A 21,177-nucleotide genomic window follows, 5' to 3' on the forward strand; every position below is an offset into this window, starting at 1 on the left:
TAATATTACTACCACCATTGTGTGGTGTGTGTATTAAGCATTATCTTCCCATTTTATTGGATGCGGAGAAGCTTGCTCTATGCCTATGTCTAATATGCTAATACGTTAGTGTGATAACACAATTGCTATAGATGTATCTTAGGCTCCAAGAGGAATACTGAAAAATTCAGCTTTATGTTACAGGCAGTTGGTCGGTTTGGGAGGAATGCAGCTCAGATTCTGTGATAACCTCAGGATAATTATTCATTTTAGCCTTGCTAAAGTAGAGTTAATGAGCTTTTGTTTACTTATGCTCCCCTGGGATTTCTGATTAGAGTGATTGATAGGGTTATGTGATGATGTGGTTTATGTGCAGTCCTGGGTCTGTAGCAGAGAAAAAACGTTTTTTGCAGAAAACAGTTCAGTTTGCAGATGAAGCCTGGTTGAAGTTAGAAGGAATTGGTAGGCTTCTGGGGCTCTATCTCTCTCTCAAAGCTCAAGACTGCCTACACTCATTATAGCAAGTATATTTTGGTTGCTAACTGTATTTAAAGTGGCATTTAAGTCTAAGAGGATTGTTGCTTATTTAGAATTGAAACAATGATAAGTTAGAAATTAAAGTTGTTTCCTTTTAATTTTCAATAATTGTTCAATTGTTAATAGTTAACTTGCTTCATTTGTTAGAGTTATACTTTAAAAAGATCAAATAAAGTTACTATAAAAGATTGCTAATTTGTCAGCAAAATTACTCCTGGACCATCCTATCCTCACATTTATGCTAAAATAGAAAAATTGTTGAGGTCTAGTCTGGCGTCCTAACTAACTTGGAGTTCTAGTCCAGAACCCTAACATTAGGCATTGAATTTGTTCTTCCAGTGTTTGTAAGCAGTAAACACATTGTTAACCCATGTCAGTAATTTGCAGATGCACTGGGTTGGTAAATCCCTATCCTTAGGTTCTGGTTGGAAGAAGATTAAGAACCAGAGACTGGAACACTGACAGACAGGCAGATAGGTCCAGCCAACGCTGTGTGAAGTTCCCAATGCAGGAGAAATAGTTGGGAGTTATTTTGTTTAAGACTACCATGTTAATCCATTAATGTGGCATTTTCATTATTTTGTAATATGTATAAAGACATGTTACTGTTACATTGCAAATTTATTTATTAGTCACAAGTAGGCTTACATTAACACTGCAATGAAGTTACTGTGAAATTCCCCGAGTCACCACATTCCCGTGCCCGTTTGGGTCAATGCACCTAACCAGGAAGGTGCTCAGATGATCTCTAACACAGGCACAAATGAAGTTTTGAGGCAAGTGGAATAATGTAAATGGGAAGTTGTCACAAACGGTACTGGGGTCAGTGCTGGAGGGCATTGGCAAGCGTAGTTCCCTCTTAGTTGCCAAGACTGTTCCATGGTCTCAAAGTATTTGGGGCAATTCTCCCAGCCCGCTGCGCTGTTTGAGTGGTGCAGCAGGCTGGGAGACATCAGTGGCAGCTGTTCCGCAGGATTCTTGCTGGGCATCATGGTGTCTGCGTGTCTCCCAGGCTAAGATTTTTGACGTTATTGGCGCGGAGCTGATTATCATTCAAATTGACATTTCCATACGATTAGCAGGCCTGGGATGGAATTCTCCAGGCTCGTTAGCCTTATTCCCCCCCCCCTGCCACCACCACCGCCACCAGGAGTGGTTTCCTCCAGCGGCGTCTCCGACTGCTCCCTCCGAACAGGGAACAGGTGTTCAACCCTGCTGGAGGGGACAGAGGCCATTGAGGCCCCCTCAGGAAATCGGGGGTAAGGGGGGGTGCTGCTTGGACAATGCCAGCCTGGCACCCTGGCACTGTCAATGGGACAAACTGACACTGCCCAAGGGGCACCTTGGCACTGCACACCAGGCAGGGGAGGTCAGGGCTGGCAGGGGTGCGGAGAGACATCGGGACTGGTCATTGGGGGAGGTCAGAGATAGGAGCTGGCCGGATTGGTTGGGGAGTGGCAAGGCAGAGAGAAGGGGAGATATAGGGGCTGGCCCAAGGAGGTCCGGGAGGCCAGCAAAAGGGGTGGAGGGGTCAGAAGGCCAGCAATGGGGGGGTTGCGGGGCTGGCCAGCGATCTGGAAGCTGGCAGTGGGGAGGGGGGGAGGAAGGGGGTCACTGCGCATGCGCCGATCCCCACATTGACAGATTGGCACATGTGCAGTGGCATGCACAACACTATACTGCCAGTCTCTTGGGCAGGAATAGGCCCTGCCCACCACTTTTCAGAGGGAATCGTGCCAGGGCACTGTGTGGTGCACAGAATGTCCAAGAATCGGTCTGGTAAGTATGCTAAAAATAATCCGGCGGGATTTACTCCTATTTTCCTGCATGTTGGAAACTTAGAATATTTTGAGAGAATTCGGCCATTATTTTTGAAGCTCACAAGAACCCCTTCAACGTAACTTTAAATACTTCCAATGTTTCAATGACTCAGCATTACACCAACAGCTGAGCTAATTTAGGGCTTACCCCGAGGTAAAATCATGGCATAAGCTAAGGTAACCCTGCTACATCTGAACTGACGAATTTAAGTGAAAAACTAAGATCTACAGTGCAAGAAATCACAAAGTAGAAGCAAATGCATCTTCCAAAATATACCAGAAAATTACCTGAGCAGTTCACATCTGTTGGGGTCTTGCTCATCGTAAATTGTTTTCTTCAGGATTCTGCTTAAGTGCAGTGGGAGCCAACACATAGCAAAGATAACCACCAGACAGAAGACTGTTTTAGCCACTTCACGTCGCTGAGAAAAGTTATGAAACTGTGTGAATGTTTATCCATGTATGTTACGTCTTTTGCTCTAACAGAATAGCCAAGACCATCTTAGTAAGATTGTGCTGGTGTTTGAACAAAGTGTCATTAGATAAATATAAGTTATAAAATGTTTCTTTCTATCTAGGGAAGGGAAAACGCAGTTAATGTTACAGTCTCAATTACCCTATGAGCAAATATGTTTTTTTGTACTGAGGAGATGTTTTGGGCTTGTGTGAGATAGAGTTGTAAGATTGGAGGAGTTTTGTTACATTTACTTAATCTTTTTACTTAATTGCACAGTTGGACCTGTTTCAACACTGTTCTTGGTTTAATAACTGTGGAGGATGATTGTGGGATAATGCAGATATTTACCCCCTCCCTTCAATAGATTCAAGATATCTGTCGTCTGTGTTGTGCCTGGTGAAGCTTGGTTTAATATGTTGAAGTGTGGCCAAAGGAAGCTGAAATATAGAGCAATAGATTATGGTGTCAAAGAACTATAGAATCCCTACAGATTTCCAGAATCCACAATATTTTACTTTTATTTGCAGACTCTAAATTTGGAAGGACTTTGGAACTTTATTTAGGTTAGAGGGATTAGTGGGTAAAATATGTAGGGATTTGGGGGTAGGGCCTGGGTGGGATTGTGGTCGGTGCAGACTCGATGGGCCGAATGGCCTCTTTCTGTACTGTAGGGTTTCTATGATTTCTATTTTCAGAGTGCCAGCCTACTTTTCTATAATCTGGGTAGTTTGTACATGTATTTTGATGTGTCTTAAAGTTTATTTATTATTGTCACAAGTAGGCTTGCATTAACACCGCAGTGAAGTTACTGTGACGTTGCAGTTGTCTTACCTGTTTTATGTGATCATTGAGAGCGATTTGCATTCCATTCCTCCTGCTCAGCATCTCACAAGTCATAAGAGTGTAGAATATACCAGTGCAGACCAGAGGCAGGCAGAAGTAAAAGCCAAACAGCCACCAATCCTTCACATTTTTGTAGAACTGAAATACAGTCCCCAAGGTATGAGCTTTTAATCGGCAAACAACAGCTACCCAAACTCCACTGTCAACAAGAGAGCACCGACTACTTTTACATTAAAGAGAAAAGAAATTTGAATGAAATCCTAATACAACCTAGTGTATGGCAGGTTATATTGGACATGAGTTAGGAACTGCCAGGTCCTTTTCAAGCAGACCAATGTATGTATAATAGTAAACACCATGGGGAGCTTCATCCTCACTGAGAAACGTCAGAATCTCATCAGAGCATTTTGGACTCATTTACACAACTTCTATATTGGTTTAATAAAAGGTAAAATACTATATCTGGTAAGAGGTTAAGTGATCTTAACCAGGGAAGAAAGAAATCAAATACAATTAAGAAGAAATTAAGAATTATGGAATTTTGTCCTTCATTGCTAGAGGGATGGAGCTTAAAAACAGCGAGGTTATGTTGCAGCTGTATAAGGTGCTGGTGAGGCCACACCTGGAGTACTGTGTACAGTTTAGGTCTCCTTACTTGAGAAAGGATATACTGGCACTGGAGGGGGTGCAGAGGAGATTCACTAGGTTGATTCTGGAATTGAGAGGGTTGATTTATGAGGAGAGACTGAGTAGACTGGGACTATACTCATTGGAATTCAGAAGAAAGGGGGGATCTTATAGAAACATATAAGATTATGAAGGGATGAGGTAAGATAGAAGCAGGGAGGTTGTTTCCACTAGCAGGTGAAACTAGAACTAGGGGGCATGGCCTCAAAATAAGGGGGAGCAGATTTAGGACTGAGTTGAGGAGGAACTTCTTCACCCAATGGGTTGTGAATTTGTGGAATTCCCTGTCCAGTGAAGCAGTTGAGGCTACCTCATTGAATGTTTTTAAGGCAGGGATAGATACATTTTTGAACAGTAAAGGAATTAGAGGTTATGGTGAGTGGGCGGGTAAGTGGAGCTGAGTCCATGAATAGATCAGCCATGATCTTATTGAATGGTGGAGCACGCTCAAGGAGCCAGATGGCCTACTCCTGCTCCTAGTTCTTCTGTACAACACCAAGCTATCTGGATTGGAACTGCATCTGTGCACTTCTTCCCACACTCTTTAAATCAGGCTTACGTTTTAATCATTTCCAGTTTGAAGGGAGATTCAGTAGCTCCTTGAGCCTGGGTTGGAGTTAGGTTTGGACATGCTACAAGAATTCAGATTAGAACTATGTTTAGAGTGTCTTAATTTGCAATGAAGCTACATACCAAACAGGAATTGAGTTTAAAAGAAAGGCTTGCAAATGAACAATGCATTTTATGACCACAGGACGTCAATGAATCACTTTTTGAAATGTAATCATTGTTGTGGGAGAGCTGGCAGTCATTTTGCAAAAAAAGGCAAGGTTCCGCAATCTCTAACCTTGTCCATGATTTGGCAAGTGAGAGGTGGTCTTACGATTTGCCAATAAGGCTCTGACATTAAGATATGTAGGGCCTCCATGTCTCTAGCCTTGTCAGCTTCTTCAGTCAATTTCAACCTTCCAAGCTGTTGGTTAATAGCTGATATTGGGGCACTTTTCCTTGGGTTAGAGCTGTGTTACAATTATTCCTTTTTGAGGACCTGGTTTCAGAACTTTTCCATTCCCTCCCCATTGGACATGCAGATCAAGCTGTATAAAGCAGGTATAAAGCTGTATAAAGCTGGATGTGACTAATTAGTCACATCCAGTACAAATTAAATTATCATTTCCAAATTTTTAATTGTCTTGCCATTCTTGTCCCATGTTTTTTAAAAGTTAACAGAAAAGTTTGGAAGAGTTTCACATTGACACATACCTCCATGAATACTGATGGCTTGGTTAGGTGGAGCAGACACACTTTCAGTTCTTCTCCCCGATATTTAATTGAGAACATATCGAACCCTATGGCTTCTGGAATTGCTAAAACAATGGAGATTACCCAAATGGCCGTTACTTCCACTGCCTTTCTCAAGGGAATCCCAATACCCTGGATTCGGCTCCAAGAGGCTACTGCTCGGTACCTGCAAAAAAAAATGAGAGGTTTAAAAAAAAAACTCCGTTAGCCTTTTTACAAGGTAAAAATCTTCTTGGTAAAAACATTTTTAGGAAATATATTCACAAAAACATTTTGTGATGGACCTGCTCCTTCATGATCATCTCAACACAGCAGAATGCTTCTGATAATTAGTGCCAACATAGCGGATGCCACAAATAAGATTTAAAAAAAAACTTACTCATTGCTTTCCCATGGTGCTGCTCATGGACAAAATAAATTGTGACTTCATGTAACTGTAAGGCTGATTTTCTAACGTGGCATTTGGGGTATGGCCCCATCTGGCAGTACACAAAAGCTGGGTAGCCCACTTTATTGGTGTCTCATCCACTGTCCTGTAGCAACTTATTAAGGCTTCTTTGACACCACCTCCCAAGCCGCCAACCTCTACCACCAAGCCAAATGAGAGCAGCAGGAACATGGGCCTGAATTTTTGCTACTGAGTTGGAGGTGCAGAACTTGGAAATTTCCCTGTTCTGCAGACACAGCTCGGGAGAAAGTGCTGAGAAAGGTCATACTTTGGTTCCTGGGGTTGATAGCTAGAATCAGACCTGCTGCCCCAGGAAAGGGTTTGGAGGCAAGCTGTGTAAAAGGTCTGCTTCTATGGTCTGGGACTTTGTCCTTGCTTCAAAAAAAGGAACAAAAAACATCCCTCCAACCCTCATCCCTCCCACACAACTCCCATGCCCTATCCATGCCAATCCGTGCCACTCATGCCAGCCACACACTCTAATGGGCTCTCACATCCTCTTTCATAAGATCCTGAAGCTGTCAATCAAACTGTGAATTAACAAGAATTCCACTGTGAGTATGTAAGTTGTGAAATTAGTCATGCAGCCCAATTCTTATAATGATAACCCTCAAGCTTATGTCAACAGACAGAGTGAAATAGCAAGCACTGATTTTTTTTCGAACTGCAGATAGTTTTTTTTCCCCAAAAAGTTAAATGCTTCAACAGCTCAATAGTTCTCATCAGCTTGACAGTTCCAATAGGTTTATCCATATTTTATGCACATTCATGTCAACTTTTATAAATCCCAAAGGGCACTTGACCTCCCCTAAAGGTGTCTCTGGACCTTTCTGAAAGGTACCCTAACTGTCCAAAGAGAACCAACAGTTTTACGTTTTCCCCCAAAAATGTAAAGACTAAACATCATATTTTGGGCACCCAAAGTTGAATCTGACTGAAGGCAGCTGCACTTTGACATGTGCAGCTGCCTGTATGAACCATGTTGTGCAGATGGCAATCCACCTCCATTCCACCTCTGCCCCTTAAAATGGGGTGGGACTGCAAGAATGCTGTGACTTGGTGTTGGATGGGCGGTGAGGCAACTAGCTAGATTAAGCACAGAAGTTAAATTGGGCAGAACAGATGGGGCTAGACTGAGCAAAAGAGCTTTCATAAAATGTAATTTAACTGGGAAAAAAAATAGGTTAGAAATTAGAAAGCTGCCTGCTTTGTGTATCCTTTTAGAATTTTGATTGCTATGTGTGGTGTCAAATTGGGATGATTTGTTCATGCTTAGCATATGACATATACTGAGCAGTGTTGAAAATTCATCCGCAATAACCATGTAGCCTCATATGAACATTCAGAGTTGATAAGCAGGATAAGACTAACTGGTCCATCACTTGTCTGTGCTTTTTGTACTATGTGCATGTTATAAGCAAGTGGTTTACTTTTATATGTACAGTTAACCATATTTGGAAGTTAGCCCAACATATCCACACAAACACATATAATGGCAAGTGAATATAATCACACAAATACACAGACACATTTGTATAGCATAAGCTTGGGAGAAATCTGTGCTGTGATAGATTGCAATGGAAACACTTTAATTGTGATTTTGATGGTTCTTATGGCTGTTCTGGCTTGGATTTGGCATAGACTTGATGTCACTTTAAGATCAATGTTGGAGGCACAAATCACCATGTTTTTATGGCGTATGAAATGCTGTCATGCATAATACACCACCAACTATTAACTTCTGACATCTGAGTATGATCAAGCCAGTTGGCAGTCAGGAGATCGGAGCAAATCTTTAGTCCATCCAAAGATGATATCATCTATTCATCTTCCAGTACATGATGGTTTGTTATGGATTGCAATTTAGTTTTCATGACCTTTTTTAAAGTAAATGTGCACACTGGAACATACTGTTATTTTTCAAATGTCTGGTAACTGGAATATTGATATAATGTGCACAAATATATTCACAGCATCAATGAAAATCATGCAATGTCCTTATTTTAGAGAACTTTCATAAGGAATGGATGGTATTTTATTTAATTATTATTTACAAATAATGTTTCCTCCCACAGTCCAAAGATGTGCAGGTTAGGTGGATTAGCTATGTTAAATTGCCCCTTAAGTGTCAGGCAGACTAGCAGGGTAAATAAGTGGGGTTACAGGGATAGGGCCTGGGTAGGATTGTTGTCGGTGCAGACTCGATGGGCCGAATGGCCTCTTTTGGCACTGTAGGGATTCTATGACATTTGGTTTTAGGAAATTATAAGTAAACCTTTGAGTTCAAGCCTAAGTGTTTTATTTTATTGATGCTGAGGCGGACCAGTAGCTTGGCACATTTGATAATAAGCCCAGTGTCTTGACTTAGGCCAGTAATTATAATATATTCAGGGAAAATTCTGAAATATTTTGCCTTAATCTCCCTCGGATTGTGCTAATATCTGGAATTAAGAGTGGCTATTTAATCCAAGTAAAGGTTTTGTTCAATATCTTTTTGGCAAATGCTGTTAGCAATATTGGCAGTCTGTACTTTATTGAATTTGGTAATAAAATGTCTGTTGAAACCCGTGAGCAACACAGTAATAACTGTTTCATCCACTAGTTAATTGTTTGAACAAGATGAAAAGAAGAGAAAGTTATTTTACCTGTCAATGCTCAGTGCGCACAGACTGAGGACTGTGATACCAACAGATGCCTTCTGGACAAATGGTACAAGCTTACATATTTCAACGCCAAAAGGCCAGTCTACAGCCAATAGCTATTTAAGACACAAAAAAACAAATTGAATTCTTTTGAAATATTAAAACAATGATAACTTATATTCATGTGGCACCTTTAATGTAAAGAAATGTCCCAAGGTGCTTCACAGGAACATTATAACATGAAGAATAACTCTGGGTCAGTTGACCAAAAGCTTGGTCAAAGAGGTAGGCTTTAAGAAGTTTTTTAAAGGAGGAAAGCGAGGCAGAGAGGTGTAGGGAGCTGAGGCCACGAAAGGACCACCAATGATGGAGCAATTAGAATTGAGAATGCACAAGATGTCAGAATTAGAGGAGCTCAAATACCTCCAGAGGATGGTAGTGTTGGGGGAGATTACAGAAATAGAGAGGGTAGGGCCACTGAAGAGTTTGAAAGCAAGGATGAGAATTTTAAAATTGATATGTTGCATGACTGGACACCAATGTAGGTGAGCGAGCACAGGGGTTATAGGGGAAGGGGATTTGCTGCGAGTTAAGGCATAGGGCAACAGAGTTTTGGATGACCCCAGGTTTACGGTGTAGAATGTAGAAGACCAGCAAGGTGTGCATTGGAATAGTCTATTTGAGAGTAATGAACAATGGAAGAGAGCAGAATCATATAATAATGGAAATTTTAAAAACGATTTTTATGATTATTAAATAGCCATAAATGCATGAAAAGCTTTGTCCCATAATATTCAGGACACTTCCAGTGGTACCATGCTGTTTTATAAATTATATAGCTTTAGTCCCACCAATTCTAAAATTCTCAGTCTTGGCTGAATTGTCCTGGGAGCTGAAGGTACAGTTTACATGGAAGGACAATCACATGAGTTGCACTCTCCAGTGGGGATGCCTTATGTGGAATTCTCAAAAGAAAGGTATCAATAGCCATATCTATGAGCAGAATTTCTATATATGAAATATAAGGGGGAAAAAATCTCCAAGCAGTGAAGAACTCTGTAGAAGGAGGCCTCAGGAGGATAACCTGCTCACATACCATGAGGTTGGTAACAGTCTGCCAGTACTGCTGATGAGATTGTTCTCCAGTTTATATGATTTGGGAGTGAATTAATGAAACTATATTCAATTATAAAACAAATCTTGAAATATTACATTGTTTAAAATTGCTTAATTTTGTTTCAATACATTTTATATCTAATTTTCAACTTATAACACATTAAACAAGACATGAGTCTTTGGAACTGTTTAGTCAAATCTTTACATTTCAGTTTCCAAAATTTGCTTTGACTTTTTAAGATGAATTATTCGGAAAGGATTGAGAGTCCAGTGAGCAGTGGCAGTAGGAAAGGGGTGAGAGTTCAGAGGGCATGGAGTTGGGAAAGGGATGAGAGTTCAGAGGGCAGTGGGGTTAGGAAAGGGGTGAGAGTTCAGGCAGCAGTGCGGTTAGGAAAGGGTGAGAGTTCGGAGGGTTGTTTCATGAGGAAAGGGGTGAGAGTTCAGAGGGCATGGCATTGGGAAAGGGGTTAGAGTTCAGAGGGCAGTTGGGTTTGCCAATGTGGAGTCTGTGGACAATTGGAGGAGCCACATTCAGAAACACAGATAGAGGTGTGACATTGGAAGTTAATTGGCTGGTGAGTATTGCTGCTCAGGGATTGGTTCCATACAACTAGCAAATGAAAGATAGTAGGACTATTAAATATTAATGGGGATGATTCACCGACCTCAACATATGTCCAGCAGGAATCCTGATGCCTCGCTGAATGGGGCTTCGGCCAAAATTTGGGATTTCAAATAGGCATCACGGCAATTGGGATTCACCCAACCTGCCCCACTGGCTCCAATTGGGTTCCTGCCCATAGCAGGTAGCAGCCTGATTATTATGCAAACCCGTTAATTGTAATACTTGAAGGCCCATTCACCAGCCCCCCGCCATGCGCCTCGCCCCACTGCGGGAAGTGCACCGGGTGGGCTTTGGTGCAGGTAATCACCATTGTGGACCTGGCATGTTGGACATCGAGGGTCCAGGGGAGCACTACCAACTCCTCAGCAAACAAAGGCATCCTTATCCCACCCTACCACTCAAATAACTGTCACCTCCCCTCCCTCCACAAAAGACATGAGGATGACCTGAGCCCCCTCTCAGCCCCCCTCCGCCATTCAGGCCCACCTTCAAGCCAACTGTGCATTGCCCCCTGGCGTTCCCAACCTAGTTCCCAAGAGGGGGGGGGGAGGATCACAGAGGTATGTCCAATAGCCATTTGCCCCTCTTCAAAGCTGTAGAAGAAGGATGCTGGGGTTTGGGTGGGCTTGGGCTCGAGGCAAGAGGTTGAACTCACTGTTCTCCCCTGGAATGGGGGTCTTGTGGCTGGACTGCCCCTTCTAGCCCTGGCAGACCTGAAGTTCACCCCTGGCATGGTGGGTTCAGGCAGTCCTGTGATCAACACCTTCATTCCTGCTTGTCAGCTGTGAAAAGTTTGAAGTGGCCAGGTCACTTTATTCTCCATGCTCCCTGGTCACCTGGCAGGCTTTTAAATAACTACAACACTCCATTCTGCAGCCGAGATTTCCTTTCTCCCTGGCACAAGCTGCAGGTGTGAGAAGACCCCTTTGAAGTCCTTTGAAAGAGAGGAGATGTCAATTTCACTTGGAGCGGCGGGGGGGGGGGGGGGGGGGGGGATGGATGCAGGGGGGGAATATTCCATTCTCTACAGCTCTGCACACAGGCCCAATGTGTTCACTTAACTTTGATTTGAAGTCTCTGAGCTTTCCTAGCAAGCTAAAACCTTTGAAGCCCTCTCTATTCCACTGGAAACCTTGAACTTCCATCAATTTCAAAATGCAGTGCATTTAAAGAGACTTCTTTACAGCTTAATGGATTTTTTCTCAGCCTCCAGTCAGCTGTGTATTCACATTTCCCTTCATGCTTGAATGCATCTCAAGTACCTCCGTTGTTCCGAACTGCAATGTTTACAAAGATTCTAAGCCAGATTGACAGCTGTAGCTTTTTTAATGGAATAAGTGATTTTCAAAAGAGGAAATGAAACCACTTATTCCCTTCAAAGAAACAATCAGGCTGAGTCTCTGTCAACATTGCATGAGTGCATTAAACTTTCCAACCAGTATACTATTCTGAATACTGATGAGAGTGATGGTTCATCTGCAGAGTGCAGTCAGAGCCAGGTACATGGCACCACATAGCTCATCTGCACAGGAGGGTACAAGGAAGAGCAAGAGTGATGGTGAATCAATAGTTAGGGTGTTCCTGCAGCTGCAGACATAAATTCAGGATGGTATGTTACCTTTCTGGTGCCAGGGTCAATTACTTCACTAAACAGCTGCAGAGCACCCTGATGGTGCTCTACATTGGTAAAAATGATATAGGCAGAAAGAGGGATGTGATCCTGCAGTCAGAATTTAGGGGACTAGGTAGGAAATTAGCAAGCGTGACCTCAAAAGTAGTAATCTCTGGATTACACCGAGTACCGCACACTTGGATATAGAAATAGGAGGCTAAAGTAGATGAATGTATGGTTGGAAGGAAGTCTTTAGATTCTTTGGATGTTGGAACCAATTCTGCAGGAGATGGGCCCAGTTCGGGCTGAACTGGACTGAGTTCCTTGCTTGCTCTTTTGCTAGTGTTATTAGGGAGGGTTTAAACTAACTTGGCAGGAGTGTGTGAACAAAGGCTTAATATAAGAGGAATACTGAAGTGCACAGAATACTGGGAAAGATAGATAGCAGTAGTATAAGGAATAGCAAATTAATATGTAATGGAGAAAGTAACAATGTCTAAATCAGGATTACTGTGCATGCATGTGATTGAAAAGAGTATGGTAAGTTAGATTGATGAGTTACTAGTGCATGTGGAAACACATTATTGTGGCTGGAAGGATGGAGTCTATTTGGCTAGAACTAAGGAATAAAAAAGGTGCAATAACATTGCTTGGTGTTGTCTACAGGTCACCAACTGGTGGGAAGGATATAGAGGAACAAAATTGCAAGGAGATAATAGGGAATGGGAGAATTTAGTTATCTGAGTATGGACTGGGATAGAAGTAGTGTAAAGGGCGAGGGTTCTTCGAATGTGTTCAGGAAAACAATCTGCAGCAGTATGTTTCCAGTTCAACTAGTAAGGAGACATTGCTAGGCTTGGTTCTTGGTAAATCCAAAGATGTGCAGGTTAGGTTGATAAGCCATGCTAAATTGACCCTAGTGTCAGGAGGATTAGCAGAGTAAACATGTGAGGTTACGGGAATAGGGCGTGGGCGAGATTGTGGTCGGTACAAACTCAATGGGCCAAATGGCCTCTTTCTGCACTGTAGGGATTCTAATGAAATGGGCCAAGTGTCAGTAGGACAACATTTAAGGGGCAGTGATCACTGTATCACAAGGTACCGACTGGCTCTGGAAAAGGATAAAGAACAATGCAGAGTTAAAATAATTAACTGGGGGAAAGCCAACTACACTGGGGTAAGAACAAATCTGGGCTGAATAAACTGGAGTCAAATGTTGTCAGAAAAAACAGTAGCTGAACATTGGGCTACCTTCAAAGAAGAGATAGTTCAGGCATAGTTGAGGTGTATTCCCTCGAAAGAGAAAGATAGGGCAAACAAAGTCAATTCCTCGGGTAACAAAAGAGATAAAAATTAAGATAAAAAAGAAAAAGTGTGCTTATGACAGATGCCAGGTAGAAAATACAATTGAGAACCAGGCTGAATATAGAAATTTCAGAAGGGAGGTGACAAAGCAAATAAGAAAGGCAGAGAGAGAATATGAAGAGAGGCTGGCAGCTAACATAAAAGAAAAACCTGAAGTTTTCTATAGGCAGCTAAATGGTAAAAGCAGCAGTCAGGTCGATTAGAGACCAAAAAAGGGATTTACTTCTGGAGGCAGGGGGCATAGCTGAGATGGTAAATAGATAGTAAATGGATAATTTGCATCTGTTCCAGGATGCCACCCAGGAGGAAGAGGAGGTAATTCAGATACTAGAGGTATTTGAAATCGATGATGAGGAGGTATTAGATAGGTTGTCTGCACTTAAAGTGGACAAACTACAGGACTACAGGAGATGCATCCAAAGACATTAAGGAAAATGAAAGTGTAAATTGCAGAGGCACTGGCCATAATTTTTCAGTTTTCCTTAGACTTAGTCATGGTGCCAGAGGACTGGAGAATTGGTGACAAAATTAATAGATGGACAAATGCGGGATAATTAAAGAACGTCAGCATGGATTTTATAAGGAAAAATTGTGTTTAATTAACTTGCTGGAGTTTTTTGAAGAGGTTATAGAGAGGATTGATAAGGGCAATGTCGTTAATGTGGGCTATATGGACTTCCAAAGGTGATTGAAACAGTGCCACATGACAGACTTGTGAGCAAAGTTATAGCTCATGGGATAAAAGAGACAGTAGCAATGTGGATAAGATATTGGCTGAGTGACAGGGAGCAGAGAGTAGTGGTTAATGGATGTTTTTATGGCTGGGTATGGACAGCCAGTTAAGGATGAGAACGTACATTTATTTGTCTGTGTAGGACCATGAATTCCGGCATTCTGATGAGTAATGTTTCATGGATGGTGGAAGTAGGGAGACTGGCAAGGAAAGTACTGGAGAGATCAAACCTTTTAGTGATAAAGGTGTGGAGGAGATTTTCAACAGCAGTCAGGGATAGGCAGTCTGTGCTTTGGAACTTAAAAGCAATTTGGGAAAGAGGCAGGATTTGGGGGAGGAAGCTGGATTTTATAATTAAGAACACTTTGGCCAGGATTTTACAGCCTCTCCCTCCTGGCAATTTAAGTGGTCCACCACATCCCCTGACAGGACACACCATGGCAGGGACCTAAGACCTTGGCCTATGATTCTGCATCTGTGGACCAAGGCTGAGTTGGCAGCTTGTGAAGATTGATAGGGTGAAGGGGACAGGTGTGTAGGTGGAAGTAGAAAGCGACGAGGGTGTTCCATTTTGATGGCATTTAGTTGGAGAAATTTTAGTTCATCTAAATTTGAATGTTGCTCAGAAAATTGGAAAGATTTGCAATAGCCTCGGAAGTCAAACAGAAAGTGGAACTGAGTGAGGCCAACACACTTGTAGCAATTGATCCCGTGCCACTGGATAATGTCACATGAAGTAACACGTAAATAATAAGAAGGGGAATCAGGATGGAACACAATAGAGTTAAAGTCAACAGAGAGGGAGAAGCCATTGGAAAAAATGTATAAAGAGTCACACGGGAGTGAAATCACAAGTTAATTATGTGATGATATGCATACAAAAAACTCTTAACACAGCCTTACAACAATATGATTCTGTTTCATCAATAATGTCCACACTTACGTTCACTGTCAGTGTCAGTGCCAGTGTGAAACAACTGAGTGTTAGCTACAGCTGTCTCCACAGATATATAACCCTTAATGAACCAGTGGATTCCACTTGATCTGAAATTAGCCTGATTAATTGAATGGCCTTTGCACACTCCATTGGCTTTAATTCAGCTACTTTGAATCTCAACACAATTCTGTAACTTGATGTATGTTGCAGTTCTCACCATTTTGCGGAGATGAGCTAATTTTGTTTTCAACTATATATGACTAGGCTGTATTGGAAAATGGTTTGGCTGTGGCTCTTGTTTTCACAATGTACTACATTGAATTTTATGTAGTTAACTTTTCTGCTTTTATTTACTCTAAGTCAGTTTAATAGACCATGATCCCACTCCTTGATTGAGCCTAATCTCTTTCCCAAATAGATGCTTATTTCTTCTTTCTAATAAAGTAGGACTTTTTCACAAAAGATTCTCGTTCTTTTTTCCTAATGATAATCTTTCTCTTCCTCCTGATATAACCTGATTTAAAAAAATAAAGTTTAACTTTTATCAGATCTATTCCTTCCCCTCCTCCAAATAGTTTAGTTCTTTCTCCATAAAGAGCTAATTCTTCTTACCCGTCTAATTATTTTATATCCATGGCATTTGATCTTTCCCCCTCCACATAAAAATCTGTAAACACGTTCCAATGTTTCAATTTTCATTGCTCGCAAAGAACAGCCTGGCACTTTTCTAACAGGATCTCAGGATTCCCAGTCTACCCAGCTTGGTCTACTCGATAAAGTTCAGCCTTCTCATGCTAAAACTTGTTTATGTTCCTCACCCATCAAAGAGCCACCATGCATTTTCTCTATCCGGCCAATTTTCCCCTTCTCTGTTAACCATCATACCTTATATATAGTAATTGGGATGTCTATCAGGATGTAGAGCAGATCTCCCAGGGCTAGACTGGCGATCAAGACATTCGGTCCGTTCCTCATGCATTTGTTCTTGTAGATGATTCGGAGCAGTGTGGAATTTCCAATGATTCCCACCACGAAGATCACACAGGAGACCACAGAGTTGATGTATTTGAAAGCATGTCGTATTTCTGTCTGTTTAATACACATAGGAGGATATGAAGACCCAGTTGCTTTATTTGAAGGGATAGCTGTATTCTGATATCCAGCCGTAAAGGGCAACACAGATTTAGGTCTCTGTGGGCTTGGGATAGGAAATCTGTTTGGTTTTAATTTTTCTGTAATAAAGTTCAAACTGGAACTATTTTTGGAAAATGCTTCTTGCCCATAAGTAATGACAATCTGACAGGTTAGTAGAAGAGTGAGAAGCATTGCAGTGTTCGCTACAGCCATTTAGTGATTGGAATCAGGCACAGATTCACAAGTAACGGATAGATTTGCACTTAAATGACAGTGATGAAAAGTTCTTTCCTCCAGCAGGAAGCTAAATAAATTAAGAACAAAGAACAAAATAAGATCACGCAAAAATACAATTGACTTATTTCATCTTCAACTTACAGTTTTTATAAAAATTCTGAAACCGGAATGCTTCTGCTAGAGCACTTTTACTGTCTTTTTTGTTCATTTTGCCAACTTTTGTTTAGAGCAGTATGCCCTTAAATATTCACAGATGTGCTTGTGTCTAGATAAAAGCACGTGCCTATAACCATAAATGATATTAAATCTGTTCACTTAATATATGAGATTTTGTACCTCTTTTGGGTTTTATTTCACTTTTCTGATAATTATGATCCTATTTTGTACTATGTTGGTGTTGAATATTTGCTGATAAAGTTTGAGATGATTTTCTAACTCGTGGTGATATTAGAACAAGTATATTGAGGAGATTACACCACCACACACTGTACTGGTGAAACGAAGAGGCCACAGACATTGAAGAAGATCAGCTCACCATTATCCTCACCAAAAGTTTGTAAACCTCATCCCTGGAGCATGGACTTTGAAGTTCAATTGCAAGACACTCCTGACCACACTCATTGTTAAGGAACTTTCACAGCCCATTATTGGTAGGAAATTAAAAATAGACCTTATTTGCCTTTTGGCTCAGTTCTGAAATACCAACTTGTTCTGGTCATAGAGTTTTTTGGTGCAATTTGCTTTTCCACTTAATATTTTGTACTTTTGAAATGTAGTCATTAAAACCAATGAGTAAATTAAGAAAATGATAAAATGCTGCGGATGCTGGAATCTGAAACAAAAACAGAAAATGCTGGAAAATCTCAGCATGTTTGACAGTATCTGTGGGGACAGAATAGACCCAATGTTTCGAGTCTGGATGACCCTTCATCAGAGTTGACGAAGGATCATCCAGACTTGAAACGTTAGCTCTATTTTTGGAATCCAGGGAGAAGGCATTTGGGAAGATGAGATTGACACTCTGTGAGGTGGGCCGTTGTTGAAGCCATCTGAGTGGGAGAGACTTTTGGAGAGAATTCCAAAGGGGGATCTTCAAAAGGCCTGTTTAGAAGTATTGTAAGAAGTTTAACAACACCAGGTTAAAGTCCAACAGGTTTATTTGGTAGCAAAAGCCACACAAGCTTTTGGAGCTCCAAGCCCCTTCTTCGGGTGAGTGGGAATTCTGTCTTCAAACAGAATTCAAATCAGAATTCAAACAGAATTCCCACTCACCTGAAGAAGGGGCTTGGAGCTCCGAAAGCTTGTGTGGCTTTTGCTACCAAATAAACCTGTTGGACTTTAACCTGGTGTTGTTAAACTTCTTACTGTGTTTACCCCAGTCCAACGCCGGCATCTCCACATTAGAAGTATTGTAGCCATGATCTTTCCAACAGCAGAGATTTTGATTTGATTTGATGCGGTCTGACTTTTCTCCCTTGTGTTTGTATAGGTGATAATAATGACATTACAAAGATCCTGTGGAATTATGCCTGTTCGCGGAAGACCATGAATAACTCATGGAGCTTGGTATATAGGGCAGGGCCACCTTGCATCAAGGCTTCAGGATCCCATCAACTCTGGGGCTTTGTTGCTGTTCATCTGGTTGATGGCAGTCAAGTTTCCTCTAGAGTAGGTTTCTCATCCAGTTTTTTTTTGATTAGTTGTTGTTGGATGTGCTTGATGGCATTCTCATGCACTGAGCACTTGATGCTGAAGGATGTTTCAAAGTGCTTCACCCAGCAATCCAGGACTGATGCCTTGTCACTGTGTAGTGTTTTGTTATCAACAATCCTCAGGGGTTTAGGGTTCGATATGATGGTCTACAGACAGATTTTATGCTTCATAGAAGCTTCTTAGAAGAATCATAGAATCCCTACAGTGCAGAAGGAGACCACTTGGCCCATCGGGTCCACACTGACAACAACTTCTTATGTTGCCAATATCAGCATACAGTTCAATTTGGTTCTGCAAGTTTTAAGTTTAAGTTTATTTATTACTGTCACAAGTAGGCTTACATTAACACTGCAATGAAGTTACTGTGAAAATCCCCTAGTTGCCACTAGATTCAGCTATCATTTTAGATGTTGATTATTTAGGTGCAAATGATGCAGCAACTTCAGCTGAGGAGATGCTGCACAGTTTGCACAGTTAAATGTGAATATCCGGAAGTTGTTATCTGAATTGTGCCACTTTACCATTTGTTCAGGAAAAGGCATTTTGCCATCTGTCTCATCATGACATGCATTGAATGGGATGGAGTTTGCAGTAAGAACAATGTTGAGGTTAAGAGCACTCACATTTATTAAAGATAAATATCAGGCAACAACTTCTTAACCTCTGCACAAGTGCAGTTAAAGATGGAAATTACTCTCTAATTTCTCCTACTCCTTTCAAGTCTTGCTACACCACTAACTCAACATTCGAATCTATGATGGATGTGAAGTTGTGGTATTTACCCACTAGATGGCCATTAGATGCAACAGAAAATGTTAGAGATTGTCTATTTAAGCAACATTTGAATGGTGTGTTAAGCCCTAATTATTGGTAGATGATGTCTCTACCTCTTTAATCTACATCTGCAAGTGTGGAGTCTCATTCTTCCAGGTTTTGATTTATGGTCTGAAGAAATAATATTTTTAAAATGTGTTCTTTGTTTATTTTATCTCACTCTATCTTAATCTGTCTTTAATTTTACATTGAATTAACTGTTTTAACTTACACTTTCTGATTGGACACTGCGCACCTCAGTAAGGATTGGTTGAGGAAACATGCTGTTACTTCTGTTCACATGGGTAAATGTCTGCAGAGAGCACTCTGATGTTATGACTGATAACCATAAATCAAAGTATAAAAGACCACAGAAAGTCTGTGGGCAAGTGCAGGTATAATGAATGGCGAGTCATTCATTTGCCGCTGACCTCAAAATCCAGTAGATATGAACTAACTGAACTGCAGATCTTTAAAGCTAGTAATTAGTCGTGTGGGTATACTTTCATAAAAAGGTTAATTATTACCAATTAGCCTCTTGTTCAGGTTTTGTTTCAGGGAGATTTAAAAACTATTAAATTCTAATAGTTTCTCTTTGGTTTGATTTCGGTATTTGATTTATTATTGTCACCTGCGTAGGTATACAGTGAAAAGTATTGTTTCATGTACACTATACAGACAAAGCATAGGGAAGGAAAGGACAGAGTGCAGAATGTAGTGTTACAGTCATAGCTAGGGTGTAGAGAAAGATCACCTGAATGCAAGGTAGGTCCATTCAGAAGTCTGATGGCAGCAGGGAAGACGCTGTTCGTGAGTCGGTTGCTCATGACTTCAGACTTTTGTATCTTTTTCCCGATGGAAGAAGGTGAAAGAGAGAATGTCCTGAGTGCACTTTTCCTTTCAATCTTTTTTAATACCCTGTCTTCATCCAATCTTTCTTTTCCTTTATATATTTCTGTTCCTGTACCTAATTTGACACTGAATTCATGCCCTCTTATTCAGCCTCCTACTCCGTGTTTCTGCTGTTTATTTTCCAATCCTTAAATCTCATTTTTAAACAAGATATCCTCTTGATTGCCCCCCATTCAGACGCTCACTTTTCCCCCTCTGTAATGTTATTATCTTTGGCTTTCTTCAACTTTGTGGAAGAAAATAATGTTTTGAGCAATGCAAGTCTAACTAATGACAGATACCATTCGATGTGCTGCTATAGCAAATTTTCACCCATTAGTCAGGAATTTCCCCAGAGTTACTCCTGTTCTGTTGCTGTCGCTTTACCAGAAGTACGGCAGTAACTCTGACTCCATTGTCATAATGTTGAATGTATTTTTGCCAAGGTTATGATATCAGAGTGGGAGCAGTTCTGAAAACATTCCTAGCCAATGTTGTTTTAATGATTGATACCATAGTCGTAAACAATTTATAAATCAAATATTTCTAATTTGTAAACTATATTTTTACAGTGAGATTTCTGTAGCCTGTTTATTTAATCCCTATATCAGCATATTGAAACTGTTCTTAAAAAAAAATAGTTTTGTAAGATATCTTCGAGTTGCCATAATGTAATAATTTGTGGAGTCCCTAGTTCTAGTCATATTGTACTTAATCTGTGTTTTGTCACAACAGGGTGAGTGAGCAGAGAAGAATTTTGTTAAAAATACATAATCCATTCTTCAAATCCTCAGCATAGTTTATCAACTCATTTCAATATTTTTACCCTGACAGTTTGCCTTTGAGCAAATTTCGCATTATAAGACAAAGTAAACAATGTTCTGCCCCTTGTCCTTTTTGATTTAAGTTGTTTGAGTTTCCACCCATAAATATTTACAACTTTATATATCCAAATTATAACTTGAAGTAACTTCCTCTTCCCTACCCCTTCATTTATTTTATTTTCTCACGCTCTTCTGTTCTGCTTTCTTCTTACTGGGAAGAAAATTTTGACCTGGAAAAAATTTGTAATCTAATAAAACAAAAAGTTGTCTTTTTACCTTTTTGCTTGTCCTTTCCGAGATGAGAAATCCAGCGATGCCCCAAACTTGCTATTATTCCACAGATTCCGCTCCAATATATTCACATCATTAAATTGCCTCATGAGCAGGAGGTCTGATTAAAACTCTGGGTGCTTACAGCGCTGTGTAAATGAGTTTGCAGGCACTTCTTTGTAGTGGCGTTTC

General features: G+C 40.8%; 1 protein-coding gene across 1 annotated transcript in view; it reads right to left on the minus strand.

The window, feature by feature from the left end:
• The window catches only part of LOC144492375 (endothelin receptor type B-like), a 33,911-nt gene extending 17,704 nt beyond the window's left edge, over nucleotides 1-16,207 (minus strand). The window contains exons 1-5 of the mRNA XM_078210373.1: nucleotides 15,989-16,207; nucleotides 8,719-8,831; nucleotides 5,587-5,791; nucleotides 3,625-3,774; nucleotides 2,625-2,758 (exon numbers count right to left, since the gene is read on the minus strand). Of these exons, the coding sequence (XP_078066499.1) occupies nucleotides 2,625-2,758; nucleotides 3,625-3,774; nucleotides 5,587-5,791; nucleotides 8,719-8,831; nucleotides 15,989-16,207 (821 nt within the window). The remainder of the gene's footprint in view (nucleotides 1-2,624; nucleotides 2,759-3,624; nucleotides 3,775-5,586; nucleotides 5,792-8,718; nucleotides 8,832-15,988) is intronic.
• Between the last annotated feature and the right edge of the window lie 4,970 nt (nucleotides 16,208-21,177).

The sequence above is a fragment of the Mustelus asterias genome, chromosome 4 (genome assembly GCF_964213995.1).
Source record: "Mustelus asterias chromosome 4, sMusAst1.hap1.1, whole genome shotgun sequence".
Taxonomy (NCBI): Eukaryota; Metazoa; Chordata; class Chondrichthyes; order Carcharhiniformes; family Triakidae; genus Mustelus; species Mustelus asterias.